Source organism: Brachycentrus maculatus, unplaced genomic scaffold (assembly GCF_059751285.1).
Source record: "Brachycentrus maculatus isolate JH-2025_06_01 unplaced genomic scaffold, ASM5975128v1 h1tg000459l, whole genome shotgun sequence".
NCBI classification, from domain to species: Eukaryota; Metazoa; Arthropoda; class Insecta; order Trichoptera; family Brachycentridae; genus Brachycentrus; species Brachycentrus maculatus.
This window is the reverse complement of record NW_028281206.1, coordinates 395,424-418,055: the sequence shown is the minus strand read 5'-3', so window position 1 is coordinate 418,055 and position 22,632 is coordinate 395,424. Positions and strand designations below refer to the sequence as shown.

At 32.7% G+C, this 22,632-nt stretch overlaps 1 protein-coding gene across 6 annotated transcripts in view; it reads right to left on the bottom strand.

Annotated features, from left to right (window-relative positions):
• Positions 1-22,387, bottom strand: part of C3G (C3G guanyl-nucleotide exchange factor) — a 176,725-nt gene extending 154,338 nt beyond the window's left edge. For 4 of the 6 annotated variants that reach the window (XM_088271740.1, XM_088271741.1, XM_088271742.1 and 1 more), the window contains exon 1: positions 479-1,188. Coding sequence is in view for 2 of the 6 variants with exons in the window: in XM_088271745.1 (XP_088127871.1) it covers positions 22,223-22,259 (37 nt within the window). In the remaining 4 variants the exon portion in view is untranslated. Of the gene's footprint in view, positions 1-478; positions 1,189-22,222 lie in introns of those variants that run through there. The other 2 variants (XM_088271745.1, XM_088271746.1) reach the window with 1 other exon arrangement.
• Positions 22,388-22,632: the final 245 nt, after the last annotated feature.

The window sequence follows — 22,632 nt, the reverse complement described above, 5'->3', positions numbered from 1 at the left end:
TCTGTACATGAAGTTAAAATAAATAAATGAAAATTCGAATGCTGTCTTGCAATGTTATCAATAACTAGCAGTCCCCGACTAGTAGGTATAATAGGATAGATTGACCCATCGGGGCAACTTAGATAGGCCTATTCGCCCATCATTATTTCTACTTGTCAATGCAGTACAAAAGTATTGTTATTCATGCGAAAATAATCAGATAACTCATTAACGAAATTGAAGGGTAATATTTTCTAAAAAAATATTGCCCTTCAAATTCGATCAATTATTATTATTTTATTAGTGTCACATAAAATGCACAAGCATTACTAACAATATAATAATATAACGACGTAAATATTAATATATTTAAAAAAAAGATACGTCATATATAACGAATTAAGAGAAATACCATTTGACAGTATTAAAATACCTTCAGTAAGAAGAATTAAAAAAAATATAAATAAAAAAAAATATGTATGAATTATATGTTAATTACCATCTTGAAAAATGTCACACGAATAGAACACTCTTTTGAAGATCACTTAATATCGCCAATTTCACTTTAAAAAAATGATATAGTCACTTATTAAGTAAACAAAAAACAAAAAACCTCACTACTTTATTTTAATAATGTTTTTCCTACAGTCGTCAAATTAATTAGCGTCTAGTTGGGATAGTTTTCACACATTTTCGTCACAAATTACCATCGTTTTCTACATAAAGCCTTTACGCTCCCAAAAGCAAGCCACGGAACCGTAAAAATACAAAACTATTTAAATTCAACACAAGGTGATGTAAAAATACAATTCAATTTATAATCCACTCGACGGAAAATCGAAATTATCGAATTTAAAAAGCATTAAAAACGGCAATAAAATCAAAAGCGGTCAATGATTTTTATTGAAATCCGGCCGCCCACGAAAACAAAAATCGATTATTCTAAAAAAAAACTTAAAATCTGACACATAAATTATTGTCACAATAAAATCGTAAAAATTACGCACTTATTAACCTCTAAATGTCACAAATTGGAGGGAAAAAAGGCAATAGACAAAATAAAACAAAACACGATCGCTCCGAGCCGTTCGAAATTTTCGAATTTGAATTTACCGCAGTTCAAAATTGGAATAGATTTTCCGTGGACAGGTGAGTTAAAAGTACCTGCGCGAGACGCGAGCGCTCTGCACCGGCTGCGTTCGCGGACTGGCCGAGAGCGGTGCGATGGTGTGGCGAAAGGTCGAACGGAGAGCTTTCCTCTCCATGTACGATATGTGTACTATCGCGCTAAGCGTAAAAGACTTAAAAAAAGTTTATACGTATTTTCGGCTTTTATGGGAAGATATGTAAATTTAAAACCATAATTGCTATTTTTAATTTATTGATTGGCAATACCAACATGAATGATTTTGCAGCTTTTAAAACACATCACAACTACTCACGTATTTTAAAGAGAAAAAAAAATACTATCAACCATCCAAAAATACTCTTCATATAAAAATACTCTTACTAAGCAATATACATATCTGTAGGTCCGTGGAATATTTATACATTAAGATTTTCTTATTATTAGCTTTATTTATTTTTCACATTTCAACATCGATGAAAGAAGCTTTTTATCGAGCAGAAATTCTTTCATTTTTATGTGAGGTCCGAATGCTGAATTATAATCACATACATGAGAAACGCCAGAAAATTTCATTTTCATTTTTTTTTGTTTATAATTTGACCAGTAAAATTATTTACAAGTATTATTACCTCCTTCCCTAAACTCCCTTTTTCTTTTGCCTTCCTTATTATCATATGTTTTTTTATGTTCATGTACCATCTACCCTCTGATTGCAAACAGCAATATATGGTATCAAACGTTTTGACCAATGTCACTAGTCTGTTTTTGGTTGGTTGGAAGATATTAGTTTTTAGCAATAAGCCAATGTACTTATTTCTTTTCTATACATGAAGTTGAAAGGAATAAATAAATTGTAAAAGAAAAAACACATTTTTACCACTTAAGTTTATTTTATTATCACGACTAGTTTCGGAAGCTATGCTTCCAACTTCAGATCTAAATATAAAACTTTATTATAAAAGTTTTGACCAACGTCACTAGTCTGTTATTGGTTGGTTGTAAGATATCGATTTTTAGCAATAAGCCCGCCAATGTACTTATTTATTTTCTGTACATGAAGTTAAAATAAATAAATAAATATTTGGACACACTCAAAGTGTTGTAATTAAACATTACCTGTCCCGATGAGGTATATTACACTATTACATTACACCTGTGGACGGTTCGCTTCAATAAGACAATAAGGAGAATATAGTATCTAACTATAAAGAACTAACTTTGCCATACTTTATACGAGTACAGCCATAGATATTTATGATCATTGTAATAATAATAGTTGATTCCGGCATAATGTCAAAGGTGGCTAAACTTTAAACGGAAATCAGGTTTGAAAAGTTTGCGAGCGAGGATGTAGCGGTTTTTCGATATGGAAATTCGAAATGGAGGCTAATTGAAAACTAAAAAAATGCCTAAGTTCGGTAAATTGTGGGAAATTGGCTGTACTTTTTTGTATTTTTTTAGATTATCTTAAAAATAAAAGCATGAGGTATAAAAATATTTATTCACAGATAGAAAATGATATTAAATAACAGTATCAGTTTTTTTCTCATTTTAATTTTATTTTTAAATTAAAAAAAAGAGAAATATTTGCGTTTTTATTATTAACAAAAACGTTTCAATTTCATGGTATTTCTGTGAGCCTAAGCGGCTTTTCGGGTTTATAAAGAAATTTAAAAGCAGAGGAAGACCGAGTAAAGCATGATCAAGTGTTTCAAATACTTGAAAGTGTCAGGAGACGGAATAATCGGCGTGTATGTATGACAAAATGTATGAATGTGGAAGAGGCGAAGATCGCGTGCAATGACAGATTGGCGTGGCGTTCTATTCTCTCTGCCTACCCCTGCGGAGAAGCGGCGTACTGATTAGTTAGTTAGTTTGGTTTGAAAAAAAAGAAACCGAAAAATACTTTGGATTTATACTATTGTAATTTCCATGAAAAAAACATTTTTACGTTGTCATTTTCAATTTATTTTCTTGTTCTTTCTTAGCAAATCATTTCATGAAGTACACAAGAGTATAACATGAGAATACATAAGAGTAACATATTCAAATGAAGTATGTATTCGAGATGTTTTGCCAAACCAACTTTTGAACATAAGCCATTATGTTTTAGTGAAAAGGTCTTAATTTACAGAAAAAGGAAAAGTTTACATTCTACAAAAGCGAGAATACACGCTTCAAACAGACAAAATACAACATTAAAAACAAATTATAACACTAATAAAACATTTACACGAAAAATACTAAATAAAGTAACTAAACAAATCGAGTATTCAATTGGCCGAAGGCGGTCTGCCGTGAAAAGGAATAATATAAAATCGATTTGTCCATTTGGAAATACACTGGCCGGCTTTAGAAATAGAAGGCATTGAGATACAGATCAAAAGAAACGATATTACCAGACTTTTTACATTTTATGATCGTTCAGTATTGAAAAGAGCGAGAATTTGGAGGCATTATTTACAATATCGTCGAATTAACCTAAAAATGCAGATGCACAATTATTTTTCAGTTAAATTACGTGCAGAGGTTGGTCTTATTTTTGTTATATAAACCACCCTAGATTTTATAATTGAATCTGAATTATATCCGGAATATTATTTTAATTAAAGGCAAATTGTATATTTTCTAAATTTCAATTTTAATTTACAATGCTTAAATTGAAAACATACAAAAATGGCCAAAATTAAAAATAAAATTCACATAATTTTGCATCAGAAGTTGCGAGTGTTTTTGCTTACAATTTTCACTCATGAATTACATGAAATTAAAGTAACTTTAAAAATAAAGTTTTTAGAATATATGGTAGGTTGAAAAAATATTTTTATAAATATTTTTAACTCCTAACCTTTTAATAACTCTTTTCTTTTGAAAACTATATATTGATTTCGAAAAAAAACTTTTTTTTAATAGAAAAAAACTATTTAAAAATACATTTAAGTACGTCAAATATGGGTTTAAAGAAAAAAGAAAAAGAAAAGTTGCGATTTATCGCATGTTGGTTCTTAATATTATTAAACTCATACAAATATATATTTGGCTGTGGAATAAGAGGGGGAAATCGTTAATTTAATTAATTCAAATAAAATATTTACATTATTAGTTCATTACATATGTAGAAATCAGATAAACCCCCAAAATATGGTATACATAATAGCAAAATCAATTTATTTATCGAAATATGTAAATACAAAAATTACCAGCTCAAGGATGAGTTAAATTATTCAAGTCGAGTTTATTAATAATTACTACCTTTCAATTACAAATTCAGTAATTAAATAAATAATAATATATAAATTTACAACTTCCATCAGTTAAAATGGCCATTATTGTCGGGTGTGTAATTAAAAACAGTACTTAATTCACCACACATACAAAAATAATAACATTTTCCGTTACGGTGGCAGCATTCAATATTTAAACCATTCAAATTTTTCATACGCAACGACTGAATACACACACAAAAAAACTATAATACACTAGCCTTATTTTAGAAGAAAGACAAGGATTCGATGGAAGACCAAAAAATTCATGGATGCTACAGAAAGATTAGAAAAATATTATTCGAAGGCATGGCCTAGGTGACGTTGCATGTGATAGGACATACAGCCTGAGGACGAGGGGAGGTGACCACGACAGTCTTTTTAAACCCACATCCGCACCCGATGGTGCATAGGGCACTGCATCACATAAACGCAGTATTCTCTTAATCATTAATACATAAAGGAAACGTATTTATTGATTTGGCGTTTAATTTGTAGAACTCCATTTTAATTTATGTATTAGTTTTTAAACCAAACACAGATTTTTTGAGTCTACTAAGATGTACTTTATTAACAAAAACAAATAAAAAATTAATATTGTGACAACTGTTTCGCCTAGTTATGGCATTTTCAAACGAATTCGTTTGAAAATGCCATAACTAGGCGAAACAATTGTCATAATATTCATTTTTTATTTGTTTTTGTTAATAAAATGCAACTTAGTAGACTCGAAAAATCTGTGTTCGATTTAAAAATTAATACATAATTTCCATTTTAATAGCACGATCAATTACATTTTGATACGAAATAGTATTGGCGTAATTTTTCCTTCAACACGTGTTCACGGATGAATATAAAATTTAAAAAAAGATGCTTTGGAGAAAGCGAAACATACTCCTACTTAGGATTACGAATGCATCGACCATAGCCTATAAATTATTATAAAATTGTAAGTATACTTGCATAAAAGAACGAGAGTTACATCAGTTGTCACAATAACTATTGATATTCACACTGCACAATTGTTCGTAAATATAGAGAAAAAAAAGAAAGTTCAATTGCGACGAGTGATCAGCACTCAACTTTCTGACAAATTAATCCATAGATAAAATAAATCTTGCTTCGTAAGTCAGTTAGTCTACATTGTAAAGGCGGATGTCAATATGCCATTTACTGGCCGAAATTTCAGATCAATGATCGATAAACTTTTTTTTAAGAAAAGCGGTGGATTGATCATTTTTAAAACCCAAGAGGGCCAGATGAAAAATAAATTCACAATTTAAAACAAATAACCAATAACAAATTTTATGTGAATTTGGTACCATTTCAACTAACTCATGTCTTTGAATATCTAAGACGAATGTACGGTAAAATGATGTACGATGTTCCAAATGGTAATACATATAAGGAAAAATGCAAGTCTGAGATGGTTTGAGCAAGTGAATCGATTAATAATACTAATAATAATAAAATTAGATAATTTTATTTAATAAAGCAAAGCAAAGCAATGGGGTGCTTTGCTTCTGTAAATTGATTCTGAAATAAGTATAGAAAAATGCAGTAACTAAGTTATGCTTTCATGACAGAACGGGTGATGAAAGTAATATAAATATGTGTGCGCATACGACAACAATAATAACACACTGATAAGATTTGGGTCCGTATGTAATACTAATTAGCCTACACGCGTGAAAATTTCTCCGCTTTTCGTTAGACACTTTCGGTATCCACACTCATGCGTCAACTCGCATTTGCATAATTGACTCTGAATTAATACATTTAGCGGGTATTGTGCCGACTTTGAGGAGTTCGCCATTAGAACACGGTAATTAGAGTATGTACACTAATTGCCACCGGTAATTACCGTGAAAAAAATATGAATAATCATATAAAAATTATTGAAAAAAAAAAAAACAATTAAGTATTTATATCTTCCATGTTGCAAGACAAGACCCCACAAAATGGACCACTAAAATATTAAGATGGAGACTTCGGGAGAACAAGAGGGGCGTCGGAAGACTTCAGAAAAGATGGTCTGACGATATATCTGCTGTGGGGGGTAAAAACTGTCAAAAAAATGGAAGTATGCGGAAGAGGCCTATATCCAGCATTGGAGGACAGAGGACTAAACAAGAAAAATAAGAAATACTTTCCTGTAAAAACAAAAGCGGAAGCCAATTTTATATTGAAAAATCTTTTTAAAAAAAAACAAGCTTTACCCGGCCATGCTTTACTGTTGCTCAGTCCGGGCAAATGTAAAGGAAGGAAGATAGAAACCACAATTTATGAAATGTTTAGTTTGATAATGCCAATGAAGCAATGAAAATATGAAAAATATATGACACAACGATGAAATTGACAATGTTGAAAATGCTAGCGACAGCTAGCAGGTAGCACCGTTAAGCATTGCGTGTGTTGTTGTTACGTTGAACAGGTGGCGCTGCCATTGGGTAAAAAAACTGTTTTTACCTGTAAAGGTCGGGACTCTACCGGAGCATTTCGTCGTAACGTAACGTCGTAACATAGCTCGCGGCGAGCATCACCGAGCATCCGAAACTATGGATGGAGCGCTCGGCTCACTGTACTGACTATACGAATGCTCGCATCGTAACGTGTTACGTTACGACAAAATGGCTCCGGTCAGTCCCTACCATTACAGAACGAGAGGTGGGGACACTTTTAGGGTCCTAAGGAACACTTATGCCAAAAATCAAAACTTTTAAAATAACATAAGGTTAATTTCTAATTCGCTCGGACTATCTGTCTGTGGAAACATACTTTACCCATTCCACATTCATGCAACTCGTCATACATACCTACCGAATATTCGGACGTATATAAATTTCTAAGAAAATTACGAAAATTTCGAAGACAGAACGTAGTGAAACGAATTTATGAGGCGAATGTGGTTAGTAATAGAAGCAGAGGAAGAAATACTTTAATTATGGGCGGGTATGTATGAGGAGATGCATGAATGTGGAAGAGGCGAAGATTGTTTGCAAAGACAGACTGGTGTAGGGGTTCTATTCTCTCTGCGCAGCGGCGTGATGGTTAGTTAGTCAGTTTTCATATAAGTTTCTTCACTATTTAAAACTTAGTCGGAAGCTATCTTTTCACTATGACACATTATTATTAGTGTTTCTTTTACTTCCTACACGACAATCTGTGGAGATACGATCGATATTACTTTATAGATAGCATTCCGTGGGATTGTGTCTCGTCTACATGGTACACGATGGCACACACCTGCCGCCAGGCGTCCACACCAACCAGAGATACGAAGAGATCTAATCTGAGAGGCAATTCCGGCTAATCATATCAAACACGTCCGTTGAGGCCCACTGTGTCAACTCTATCCGCCGAGTCGCTTCCTCCGAACCAGAGACGAACCACCCGGCTTTCTAGTAAGGCATTTCTTTTATTCAAATTAAATTAAATTATAATTTATATTTGAAGCACTTACTTTGTGATTTTCCATTTTATAATTAAAATGTGACTTTGTTTTAAAATCACTATAAATATTTTATTATAACATAATTATAATGTCTACCGGTTTCGAAGCTAACCGCTTCTTTATCAAGACTGTCTCTTAATCAGTGATATTATAACAACATAAGTATTAATCAGTCTTGATAAAGAAGCGGTTAGCTTCGAAACCGGTAGAGGTTTTAATTACATATCAAGGTCTCTTATACCGATTCGACTTTACAACATGTTTTATTAAACCCTTATCCGCAGCCGATGGTGCATATTTTGATGGTGATAAACGCAGTGTCATCTTGATCATTAACACATGAAGGAAAGGTGATCAGCCGTCCGCTTCAGGTACCAGTCCAGGGTAATATTAAATAAATATTCCAATTCAATTCGAACCCTTATCCGCACCCCAATGGTGCATAGTGCACTGCATTATATAAACACAGTGTTATCTTGATCGTTAACACGAAGGAAAGGTGATCAGCCCTCCGCTTCAGGTACCAGTCCAGGGTAATATTGAATAAATATTAGAGTGATATAATCACTTTTATTTATTTGACCCCCCCTGAGAATCGAACCCGGGACCTCCAGAACGGTAGCCGAGCGTACTGACCATTAAGAGTGAAAAATCATATATAAATTTATTTGACCTGGGACCTCCAGTGCGGTAGTCTAGCGTGCTAACCATTACACTACGGAGGCGGACAAAATATTACCATACATGAGGCGTACCTCATGTTAAGTAATATTTTTCCTGGCCGTAAAACGCCAGCGTTACATGACAGACAACGTCTATCATTTATTTGATACATATATTCATTTAATATAAATACGACGTATTTTTTTTAAAGCAACAGCGTATGAGAAAGCATGTGTGAATGTGACGTCGTCAGGCATGTCCCCTAATAAAGAGTTCAGCGGTGCAGTCGATCGCCAAGCACCGCCCACGGTGACATTGCGAACCACGCACAGCTTCCAGCTTCCAATGTGACACGTTAGAAAAAGTGACATTGAAACTAATCGGCGTGAAATCTGAACACCTAAAACGATCAAAGCGACGATTTACTATTGTGCAACTGGCAGACTGCAGGACAAGGCAGTAATGCACAGCCAACAATTGGTAATATGTGTATGAACAAATGGATGGTAAAGATACACGACGAAAACAAATGATTGGTAAAGACACAAATTGCAATCAAAAGCTTGGTAAAGATATATCCCCCACTACCTAATGAACAAACCAACCTTATGTCTTCACTACTGCTAAACATATTCAAATAGACTATTACTGTACATCATCTCTCTCTATGTAAACGCTTGCATGATGCGTTATTGATAAACTAATAATTACATCTACATATATAAATTCTTAAAAATAATATGACCAACAATTGTATTTAGCTTTAAAATATTAATTCTCTAAAATATGGCCATGTCAATAAATTCTTCCTTTCCCAGAAAATAAATATAAGGGTACATACCTACATCCCCCATTAGCTACTGTTGTCTCCCATAAATTATTGCTGCACGTGTTAAAACTGTCACTTAGAATCGTATAGCTACATAAGGACCGTAGTCCATTTGATCTTCACATTCGTTTGATAATGCCCTAACAAGGCGAAACAATTGTCACAATATAATTTTTTATGTGTTTTTGTTAATAAAATACAACTTAGTAGACTCAAAAAATCTGTGTTTGATTTAAAATTAATACATAAATTAAAATTGAGTTCTACAAATTAAACGCCAAATCAATAAATAAGATACACGTTGTAAAACCAACGGATGGTAAAAAAAATACGTTGAATAGCCCATGGTTGGTAAAGCTACACGTTGTATAACCAAGGGTTGGCAAAGATACACGTTGTATAATCAATGGTTGGTAAAGGTACACGTTGACCAGGGGTTGGTAAATATAGATGTTGTATACCCAACGTTTGGTAAAGATACGTGTTGTATAATGGTTGGTAAAGATACACGTTGTATAACCAAGGGTTGGTAAAGTTACATGTTGTATAAACAACGGTTGGTAAATATAAATGTCGTATACCCAATCAGTGGTAAAGATACATGTTGCATAACCAACGATTGGCAAAGATACATGTTGTATAACCAACGGTTGGTAAAGATGCAGGTTGTCAACAAACGGTTGGTTTAGATACGCTTTGTATTTGGGGGAAAAATATTGAGAAACGAAGTACAAGAATCATATTATGAATTTTAAGACTCGTAGAAAAAGCTAGAATTATATGAGGATAAATTGATAGTAGAAGGATTGACTGGTCGAAATTTTGATGTTTATGACGTAGATTGATCCCAACACTAAAGGATTGATTGAAAGATAGGCCGTTGAGATTGAAAAAATAATCCAAGTCTTAAAATTATATACAATACATATGAATTAAAATCATTATTAACAAAATAAAAGGCAAAATAGAGGTTCGACGAGGTGTGGGCAGAAGACAGATCTCCTGGCTCCAGAATATACGAGATTGGACGGGGATCAGGACCGTCGAGATGCTGTTTAGAGCTGCCCAAGACAAGGACAATTACTCTCAAGTGATAGTCGACGTCAGGGGGACATGACGTGATACAAACAGAAGAAGATAATGCCATAATGCCAATCGTATAAGGATCCGGGACAGGCCGAAGCTGGCAATAGCATTTTCAACCATTTAGCAAGAGCAGAAAGGTTATACGATATAACAAAGCGTGGAAGTGTACATCCTGGGAACATCGGGTGAATAGAAAAACGAGTGTATCATATTGCCAAGCCAGACACATAATTATAGCCAGCGCTGGAACAATACATTGACCTTTTGGTGGGGTGGAACAAATGTAGCAGGAGCACAGTGTTACTAGTAAAAAAAAACAAAATCACGGTAGCTAAAATATAAATACCTTAAAATCGATATACTTTTACAATGGAATAGACTAATTACTTAAAATCGATATGCTTTTTACAATGGAATAGACTAATTACTTAAAATCGATATGCTTTTTACAATGGAATAGATTAATAACTTAAAATCAATATGATTTTTTTACAGTAGAGTAGACAAACTTACTGATTGGCCATCGGCACAATTTCCCGCAGAGGAAGGCAGAGCTTTGCAAACATTCTTCGCCTGTTCCACATTCATGCATCACCTCATACATACTCGTCGCACTAATTTAAATAAAACGATACATTTGTTGCGAGATGAAACTCATACAAATTCCGGTGGTTTTGCGTGTTGTTTTGCAGGAAGGTGGATTTTGGGGTAGATATTTTGTAAAACTTTATGTACATACCCATCCCCGAAGATGAAAAGGTGCTTATCGAAACCGGTTGGAGAAAAGAACCAAAATTAAAATTGGTTAAAAATTTTTTTTTGTTTTATTCTGTGGTTTTATAAAATGTGCCACAAAGTATCTGCAATAAAAAAATAGTAATTGTGTCCATATATTTAATGAATGCTAGCAAATTATGAAGATGGTCCGTCGACATAGTCGCTGTGGGGCGTAGAAACTGGCTGCAGGCAGCAACCGACCGGAGGAAATGGAAGGATACGGAAGAGGTTTACATCCAGCAGTGGAAGAGAAGGCTAGAGTAGAAGAATAAGTGGATCATGAAGAAAAATCTTCGTAATGTTTCCCGCTAGTCGACCGAATCATCAGTCGACGCATCTCGAATAATTAGGTCGAATCAGTATTCACAATCACACCTAAGATTCAAATCTCACTCAAGTACTTTGAAGATGCCTATAAAATTATATTAAAATGAATTATAATGTATTCCCGTTTGCTTTGATCGCGTATACCAATTGTATCAGTGGGTCAATATAAAAAAGAATCGCTTCAATTAATATGAAATTGTATTAAACACACACTAGAGATGGGACTGATGGCTAACTGTTACTTTTTCGGTTATCCGATTGGAACAGTTTTCGTTGCTTTTTTTCTTACACATTCCTGCATCTCTTCATACATATCCGCCGATTATTTCGACTCCTGACACGACCGCTCTCAAGTTTTTAACATACCCGATCTTTCCAAGTTTTTCTTGGTCTTCTTCTGTTTCTTTTTTCCAACTACATTCGGATTATCGATATGTTTTACTGGTCTTTTCTCGCTCAGTCGTTCCACATGTTCAAACCATTTCAACACACTTATCTAAATTTATTAATAATGCTCATCTCAACCTTTCTTTCCTTCTTTATTTGAACATCTATCATACAACTCTAGACTAGGGTCGAGATGTCGACGGGACACTTTAATTTCAACATAAAATTATTTTTAAAAAGCCTTTTCAAAATGCATTTTTTCAGATTTCTAAGATTTTTTCAGTGTTGAGGATTTATGAGAATAATTTTATCGATAATGCTAATCTCAGCTTTGCATTATTTCCTCATCTCAAAACATTCGGTTATTTAATTCGGTTTAATAATTCGATCGCTCATGTATAAAACGCACTAAGTCAATCGATACAATCATCGTACTCCATTCAAATGCCCGATATTCAATTAGTCACGTGACCCATAAAGAGCGCCACACACAGATCGATACCATCATTCGGAGATAATTATATCAGTTTAGATGTATGCCACCCGGCCGCAAGCAGATTATTATGATGGTACGAATAATACCCATGGCAGGCCATGTTGGCACGACCATGATCTCTTTCGGAATGCCGTGGGATGAGACGTGGAACCTGCCCGGTGACTTGACAGTCCAAGGTGTGGAGTGTGTGGTGCGCAGTGTACACTATATGTGTGTGGATCCACTTAGCGAATACGAGAAACTAATTACGTCCATACCCAGACTTCCATATTCTTCTTCATCTATGTTGAGATGTCGACAAAATGTAAAATAACCTCACATACAAATGAAAGAGTTTCTGCTATAAAAAAAGAAGCTTCTTTCGTCTCACCAATAGATGTCACTAGTGAACAATTCTAGTGATTCTTGTACAATGTTTCAAAATTGGATAATATACATAGAACTTCCAAGAATTTGAGTAGTGTGGTTGTCAATAATGGGTAGAATTGGTGAATGTTACACGTGTGTAAAATTATCACTTAAACCAGCCCATGACGGTTGTAAGCCCCGTAAATGCCCAGACTTCCATATTCTTTTTCATCTGTGTCGAGAGACGTCATCAAAATGTAAAAATAACTCCCAAGTGGAGAAAACCCAGATTTCCGAACAAATATTTGTACTGAATGGTGAATGTTACATGTGTATAAAGTGATCACTTAAACCAGCCTAATGACAGGACACAGGCCCTGTAAATACCCAGACATCCATATTCTCCTATATCTATGTTGAGATGTCAAAAAAAAGATAATATTATATGTTGTATGTCAAAAGCATTGTTAACTGTCGTATGGTAATATCACACCCTCCAAATCATTCATCGTTCACTCGTGTTATTATACACTATTTTATTAAAATTAACCACTTGAATAATCCACTTTATCGAGTTTTATTTTTATTTACGACTAGTTTCGAAAACGACAATTGTTTTCATCTTCTGGTACAGTTTTAATTTGTACCAGAAGATGAAAACAATTGTCGTTTTCGAAACTAGTCGTAAATAAAAATAAAACTCGATAAAGTGGATTATTTAAGTGTTTAATTTTAATAAAATTATCATGTCATTCCACAAAGTTAATGCCGAATCAATAAATAATATTATACACTATGTTATTATACAAAGTGAACGATGAATGATAAAAAGATAATACCAGTATTTTTTCAAGAAAAAAACATATGTTGAAAGGATCACATTTTGTTGTTGTTGTTGATACTGCAATACCGACAAACATAAACAATAAATAATAAGTGTAAGTTCCTCTCCAAGCACAAGAGCTTAGTCTACTGGAGAGAACTGCGTTATTAATTTTAAGATTGTAAAAGTAGAAATGTCTAGAAAAAGAATGAAAACCATAAAAACTTCTTTTGTAACCATATTAAATAATAAAAAATTAAAATAGTTTTGGAAAAGCCGAGATTATTGTATTATGCATCCGATGCAGTGATTCGAGATAAAATCACATTTCATTCGGACATGTTTGATAGCCGAGTGGGTAGCACACTCGCCTACAAACAGAATGCTTGAGGTTCGAATCGGTTTGCGGCGCCAGTAATTTAAATTCCTCTCGTAAACAAATGCAATAGAATACACTATTCGATATGGTATTATACTTTCGATTTAAAGGAATGGGCGTAGGATTAGTTGAAATGAAAATCGAGGAATGATCCCATCGATATCAGATAAATGATCACAATAGTAAAACAGTTTTTTTCATCATACTGTGTTTGAAAATGATGCAGAATGCGTCAAAACACGTGTTACAATACATTTTATGAAATAGTGGTATTTACCTAATAATTTTTAAAAAAAAAATTATTTCTCATGGCAGACGATGGTGGTCCTTTTCGACGTCACAGGCGTGGTGAAGGGCCTCTCTCCACCTGGAATGACTGTTCCATCCCCAGGACTTCCTTCACCCTCATCCCGAGGATTACAGAGTGTCCTGTGCTTCTATTCTCAGTCGTAACTTGTGAAAGGGATCCGTATTAGTGTCAACGAATAATGAGCTTTTTCTGTAAATTTCTTTCCACTGTTCCGTGTCTGTCTGCTGTGCTGGTCGGGATTGTGGAGGCGTCTGTGTACAGGCCAACGTCGGGTCGGAATCGGATCTAGCTGACTAACTGAACTAAGTAAATACTAATTACTTTCACTGCCTACACTGGGGTACTTCTAGAAATTTTTAACAAACTTTATTTATTTACATTGGCAGTGACAGGGATATTGAAAGATTTTAATTATAAATTCACAGTAAAATCGGGAAACAATTCTGTTTCTTTTTTTATAAATGTTTTATTTTATTTTATTTATTTATTTGAGTTAGCAACAGCGACATTTGTAAAACAAAACATTAAAAGAACATATATTAAATATTAATTTAGTGTAGAACTAGCAAATTAACACGTATCTATGAGAGAAAATGTGCATATCGCTCACTCCTTTCAAGAACGTCATAAATCAAAAAACTTGATTTTTCAGGAGATCGTTTTTAAAGTTTAAGAATATAATAAAATGTCTTAAAAATAAATATCAAGCCACTTTTTGAACTTTATACTGTGCAACAGATCTTTTTAGGTAAAACCTTGAGGTTTTTTCTCCATTTGAAAAATATTTAGTATATTTAAAAAAAATATTAAACAATACCTTTTCTTTCAAATGCAAAAACAACACTTTCTTCCCTGTAGCGGGTAAATATTAAGTTAAAAATATGCCGCTTTTGCTGGGATACAGTACATTTTCTGGGCATTCCGAAAACATGCACAACTGAAAATTGTCGATTTTTGATTTATGACGTTCTTGAAAGGAGTGAGCGATATGTGAAGTATGTAAGAGGGTGTGAGTGTGATGTTGATTGTAGTAGGGACATATATACAATGCAGAAAGGGATAGTTATTAATGATCCTGAGAGGACAATTCGTATTTTCTACAAATTTCGCAACTTAGTTCATAAAACAAACAAAAAATTGCTGTGCAAGAGAGGGTCTATCAGGAAGCCTAGATGCTTCTGTATCAGATCTGGGCATGCGGTGGGACAGTTTTCAACGCGCTTCTCTTCATGACATCCTTCCATCTTGTTGGGGTATATTTAAATACCATACGATGTATCCAGTCACTGGAGTTATTCACCTTTCAAAAATACTTCGAGATTCATTTATCACGTCCGAAAATGTCGACTGACCTCACTCTTAGCAAATAGTGTCCATATTTAGGCGATCCGTGTTGAAGCCCACGGCTGTTCTGTCATCTAAATGGGTAATCATTTATTAAATTTCTCTCGAAATAATATTATTTACAAGGTATTTCTTAACGGCGGTCAATCATACGAAAATTATTATATTATTTTTTGACATCTCAGCATTGATGAAGAAGAATATGGAAGTCTGGGTATTTGCTTTATAGGGTAGTGATACCAAAATTCATTTTTAAATCGAGCCTGCGATATGTGCAATGTAATGTTAATGAAATAGGCATCAATAATGTTTCTTTTTAATACGTTTAAGAGAAATATTGTTGATGTCTATTTGACTAGCTGATACAGAAAATTTCTATTATTTGATAAAAAAAATGTAATGTAAGTTTATTATATAGTTATACTTTTATGTACATGACATTTTAATTTTATTTTTATATTACTTAACTGAAAACCTCTAATTGGAATGTTTTTATTTTTTATTTTATTATATTATGTTGTTTTTGTTCAATATTCTGTTGGTTTTCCAATAAATAAAATAAAATAAAATTTACGGGGCAACGACTGCATTATAACCGTATTAATTTTTTATAAAAACTTAATAGGCACCTACCTAAATTGTATAGTTAAAATTTTGCATTTATTAAGTATAAAAGTTGCATTTATTATTTACCATGCTTATCATGTACAAGGTTTATAGATAATTAAGTGGATTTATCATATTTTTTTTATATCTAAACATAGATGAAGAAGAATATTGAAATATGTGCATTTACGGGGCTTACGACCGTCATAAGATGGTTTAAGTAATCACTTTACACACGTGTAACGTTCACCAATTCTACCCATGATTGACAACCACACTACTCCTAAAGAGTTTTATTATTTGTAAGGAATAAAAAAAATTGGGAGTGAACAGACATGTGACCTCCACGGTGGTATCCGGTGGAATGAAATCTGTGCTTACTAATATCCCCTTAAACGGACACATTTTGTATTGTATTCCTAAGTCTGTGATCCTCTATCGCAGTTCTCAGCGATCGCCATTACTGTCGATAACGATTGTAATTAACTGACAAAGTTGGTATTTTATCGACAATCATTTATAGAAGTGAGTCAAACTTGGTAGATAAGATAATCTCCACACGATGCGGTTTTGAAGAACGGGATTTTTTCCAGTTCACCTTCAAGGTCACTGGATTTCCTGATATTATTTTTAAACACTCATACGTTTCCCGGCCGACTACGATATTTACTTATTTTTTTTTTTCAAAACATATTACCGATGAATAATTTCTATTTCACATTTTCGGACATGGGATTAAGGTCAACAAGACTGGAACACAAATAATAAAGTTACAATTTAAAAAAAAAAAATAATTAAAACTAATACATGGCAAAATATAAAAACAATAAACAGGTATGGTAAATACGCATAAGGAGCATATTTAAAATAAATAAATGAGAAAAACGTAAGGTAAGAAGCACATTTAAAATAAACAAATGAGAAAATATAAAAAAAACATAAGGTAAAAAAAAAATAGAAAATATGACTAAACACTACATATATCGCTCACTCCTTTCAAGAACGTCATAAATCAAAAATCGACAATTTTGAGTTGTGCATGTTTTCGGAATGCCCAGAAAATGTACTATATCCCAGCAAAAGAGGCATATTTTTAACTTAATAATTACCCGCTACAAGGCAGAAAGTGTTATTTTTGCATTTTGAAGAAAAGGTATTGTTTAATTATTTTTTACAATATCCTAAATATTTTTCAAATGGAGAAAAAACCTTCAGGTTTTACCTAAAAAGATCTGTTGCACGGTTAAATGTTCAATAAGTGGCCTGATATTTATTTTTAACACATTGTATTGTATTTTTAAACTTAAAAAACGTTCTCCTGAAAAATCAAGTTTTTTGATTTATGACGTTCTTGAAAGGAGTGAGCGATATATCATTTCATTAATTATTTTTTCAGATCATGTATTTTGGATCCCCGAATGGGATATCAATAATTTTATGGCAAACATGATACTTTTTTTTTCATTTTGTTCGATTTCGGCATTCTTCCTTGTATGTGTACAGTGGGACCCCGGAAATCCAAAATCTCGGGAAATTCGAACAAGATTTTGAAGAAAAACATCTGTAGGGAAACATTTAAAAAAAAAACATGCAAAAACTGAAGTACACATTTATTATCACTGACGCTTATACGCATCCTGTGGTGCTTAAGGCCTAGTATTCGTTAAGTCATTAATTTTCTCAATTAATTCTCTTAATTTTCTCTAAATACATAAATAAATAATTTCAGCAATGATGGTTGTCAATCATGGGTAGAATTGGTGAACGTTACGCGTGTGTAATGTAATCCCTTAAACAAGCCTATGACGGTCGTAAGACCCGTAAATGCCCATATTTCAATATTCTTCTTCATCTATGTTTAGATGTCAAAAAAAAATATAAATTCCACTTAATGATCTATAAAAACCTTGTACATGATAAGCAAGGTAAATAATAAATGCAACTCCCATATTAAAAAAATGTGCGTGACAAAATTTTAACTATACAATTTAGGTAATAATAATAATAAATTTGGATAACTTATATAGCGCCATTTTCGTAAAAAAATACCTCAAGGGCGCTTCACTGTGAATGAATTGGGGAAAATATTATCGTGGAAATAATTTAGGTAGGTAGGTACCTATTAAGTTTTTATAAAAAAAATAATAGATACTTATTCAATTTTTGTTGGGCGTTACAACTGTTTGGGATAGACAAATAAACAAAGAACAGCAGCGACATTATCAGAAAAGGATGTCGAAGATTGATAAAGTATGTGAATGGTTAGCATGTAACGCATGTACGTTTATGATAAAGTTGAATTGTCGGTCTAATTCGATTTTGCAATGTTGAAATAGCGTGTTATCAATCGGGAAACCAAAAAGAGGATTGAACGCAACGTCTACCGTTTTTCAACTAAATGCATACAATGACAAGTCGCTTGGCCATCGGAATCTAGTACGCTGAACTCCCTTTTAAGGAGATATTCGAAAACACAGAATTCATTCTACCAGAAACCACCAGAGAGGTCAAGAGTCTATTCAATTTTTTTTAAAGAATTTAATTTGGATATATATATTTTTTTTAATATACACAGAAAAAATATTTTTGTATAACTCCTTACTTTTCAATAACTTCCTTTTCAAAACCATATAATTATTTCGAAGAAAAACTTATTTTTTCAGTGCAAAAAACGGTGTTTTGAGAAAAAAAAAATAACGTAAAATGTTACCTGGATTAAGAGAAAATTAAGTTGTGACTTAACGAATACTGGGCCTTAATACGATTTTGAAATATAAATTTTATTCAAACCCTCATCCCCACTCGATGGTGCATGGGGCACTGCATAATATAAATGCAGTGACATCTTCATCGTTGACACACGAAGGAATGGTGATCAGCCCTCCGCTTCAGGTACCAGTCCAGAGTAAAATTGAATAAACATTAGAGTGAAAAAATCGCTTATATTTATTTGACCCCCCCGCCCAGGGAACCGAACCTGGGATTTCCATTATTTTCCAGTATTTTGACACACTCAAAATATATATAGTAAATATAATAATATAAAAAATTCTAATAATAATAATAATAACTCTTTATTCCAGCTTGGTGGGGTGCAATACTTAGTCAGCCATATAATATGTTTTACAACATTTTTTTTATAAAATGAAATTAAAATTACAATAATAAACAATAAAAAATTAAGAAATACAATAATAAAAAATTAAGAAAAGAAACCGCGAAAGAAAAATAATTAAAAATAAAGTTTTTTTTTTCTAATGCATTCCCAATTTTTAAAAAACTGTATATTAAAAGCATTGATAACTTTGAGGTACGGTATCTTTGAAAATTTTATTTTTAAACAAATGTCGTATCGTAATAATTTTATTTTAATGACCTGATGATGGAAAGATTTTCCGAAACCGGTAGTCACGAATACGTCTTTATAAAAGTGGTATTACATAAAGTGAAGAATGGATGATAAGGAGAGTGTTTTTTTTACAATAAAAATTCATGGCGTTTCCGATATGGCTCACTCCTTTCAACAACGTCATATATCAAAAAACTTGATTTTTCAGGAGATCGTTTTTAAAGTTTAGAAATATAATACAATGTATTAAAAACAAATATCAAGACACTTATTGAACTTTTTACTGTGCAACTGATCTTTTTAGGTAAAACCTGAAGGTTTTTTCTCAATTTGAAAAATATTTAGTATATTTAAAAAAATAATTAAACAATACATTTTCTTCAAAATGCAAAAACAACACTTTCTGCCCTGTAGCAGGTAAATATTAAGTAAAAAATATGCCGCTTTTGCTGGGATATAGTACATTTCCTAGGCATTCCGAAAAATGCACAACTGAAAATTGACGATTTTTGATATATGACGTTGTTGAAAGGAGTGAGCGATATATTCGAACACATTTTTGACAATAGTTTTTTTTTGTGTTGCAAAATTCATGGTCAGCGTGTCACGGCTCACGGCTTATTCGTTGTAAAAGCTACCTGAAGAGTTTAGTGCAGTATAATTCATACGTATAGGATCGACGAGTATTCATCCGTAAATATCATTGTTGGCAACATTCATTGTTCGCAACACGCAGATAGAGAATTTCATTCGAAAACAATTTGAGAAAAATAATAACGGTGCATTATCGGTAAAATAAAATGAAAACAAGGCCCTAGGAGGATTCTAAAGAAATAATAACAATTTTAATATGATTATTATTTTTTACTACAATTCAAATTTTTTACCATAATTTGACCGGTTAATTTATTTAGAACATTTTGAGTGTGTCCAAATACTTGTTCACAAAATCTGGTTTATCTCCAATTATAGTTCACATTATTTTTCGACATCTCATCAAAGATGAAGAAGAATATGGAAGTCTGGGCATTTACGGGGCTGACGACCGTCATTGGCTGGTTTAAGTAATCACTTTACACACGTGTAACATTCACCAATTCTACCCATTATTGACAACCACACTACTCAAATTCTTGGAAGTTCTATATATATGAAACAATTTTGAAACATTGTTCTTGAATCACTAGAACTTCGCTAGATTTGTGAACACGTATTTGGACATCCTCAAAATGTTGTAACTAGTTAACCATCACGCCGCTTCTCCGCAGGGGTAGACAGAGAGAATGGAACGCCACACCAATCTGTCTTTGCAAACAACTTTCGTGTCTTGTACATTCATGCATGCAATACAAGCCGATTATTCCGACTCCTGACCTGACCACTTTCAAGTATTTGAAATACTTGATCACGCCAAGTTTTCCTCGGTCTTCCTCTGCTTTTAATCTACCAACCACATTCGCCTCATAAACTTAATTTTATATTATTCTATCCTTCAATTCGATACACTTCCTTGTATTCTTTCCTTATACCACCATTCGAACATCTATCTTTGTCCGTTGTATCCGAAGATTGTTAAATAGAGCTCCGTTATATCGAGGTTTTACTGTAGTAGTGATTGGCTAGAACACTCGGAGTTGCATGCCTATATACGTACTAGATAGTGTAATTAATTAACTAATGTAAATGAAGTGACTAGGTTTGGAAAATTCTTCTTATTTTAAAACTGTGGTCAAAAAAATTTTTTTTATATATTTTTAAACCACAATTTTAAATTAAGAATATTCCTAACTTAGTCACTTCATTCAGATATTTTTATTACCATTTCAAAATAACAATAATGCATAGTAAACCTGTTCACTTATTTTTCTATGATTTGAAAATAAGAACATTCCATAGCAAACCTAGTCACTTCTTTTGCTTATTTTTTTATTAAATGAGAACAATATTCCAAACCTAGTCACTTCATTTGGATAGTTTATTACGATTTCAAAAAAAGAACAAAAATGGATAGGAAACCTGTTCACTTATTTTACTAAGATCCAAAATAAGAACAAAATTCCGTAGGAAACCTAGTCACTACTCAAATATGTAGATATATTTTAACTATGAGATTTATTATTTTTTTTTAAAGTAAATATATATTAAATTCGGAATCTGGTTATTTAATTTATGATTTTTTAAGTAAAACTTCATAATAATTTTTTATTGGTGCGCAATTTAAAAATATATACAACTTCGAAAACATAAGTTTCGCAAGTGATCATAGATAGTAATTTATTTATACCGTAATAACGTGTATTTAGAACATAAAATTTCTCTCGCAGTAAAAGTAGATGGCAAACGAGAGCATAACAACACCTATTTACGTCGAATAACATTATCACAATTTAATAAACCAAAATAAAAAGTAAACAAAACGTTTGATTATCGTAAGGCGAGATCGTGGCCGTTTGACATTTCACAGAATTTAATTCTCATCACACGCCTTGGGGTGACATAAGATAAGATTACTCATCTGCCTCGCGTATGTATGCGTAATTGATACAATTAACGATAAAAATACAATTGCTGTACGAAAAGAGGAACTAGGAAACGTTCCTAGATTGCTCACTGCGACCACTTGAGATGAATATTATTGTAATAAAGATGAATATTAAAACGGTATGCACTTACCTTGACCATATTTGTCGCTTTTCGGGGTGGCTGACATTCTTCTCACACTTAATTATTCACTACATAACGATAAACTTATACTATTCACTGTGTACACTACATTTTGTTTCATATTTCGCTAAATGTCAATACGCGGTTCCACTATCTCCGGCCATTTTTGTATTATTTCCTATCTTAGTTACCACCAACGCTATCTAGCGAGAGTATAGTGAATCATCTTCACTGCCGCGTGACTTCAAATTTCAATAGGTATTAGTTTTTCTCATTTATTTCTTTTGAACATGCTTTTTACCTAAGGTTTTTTATATTTGCTCATTTGTATTTCATTTATATTCTCAGTTATATTTTCTCATTTGTTTCTTTTAAATATGCTTCTTACCTTATGTCTTTTTATGTTTCTTTTAAATATG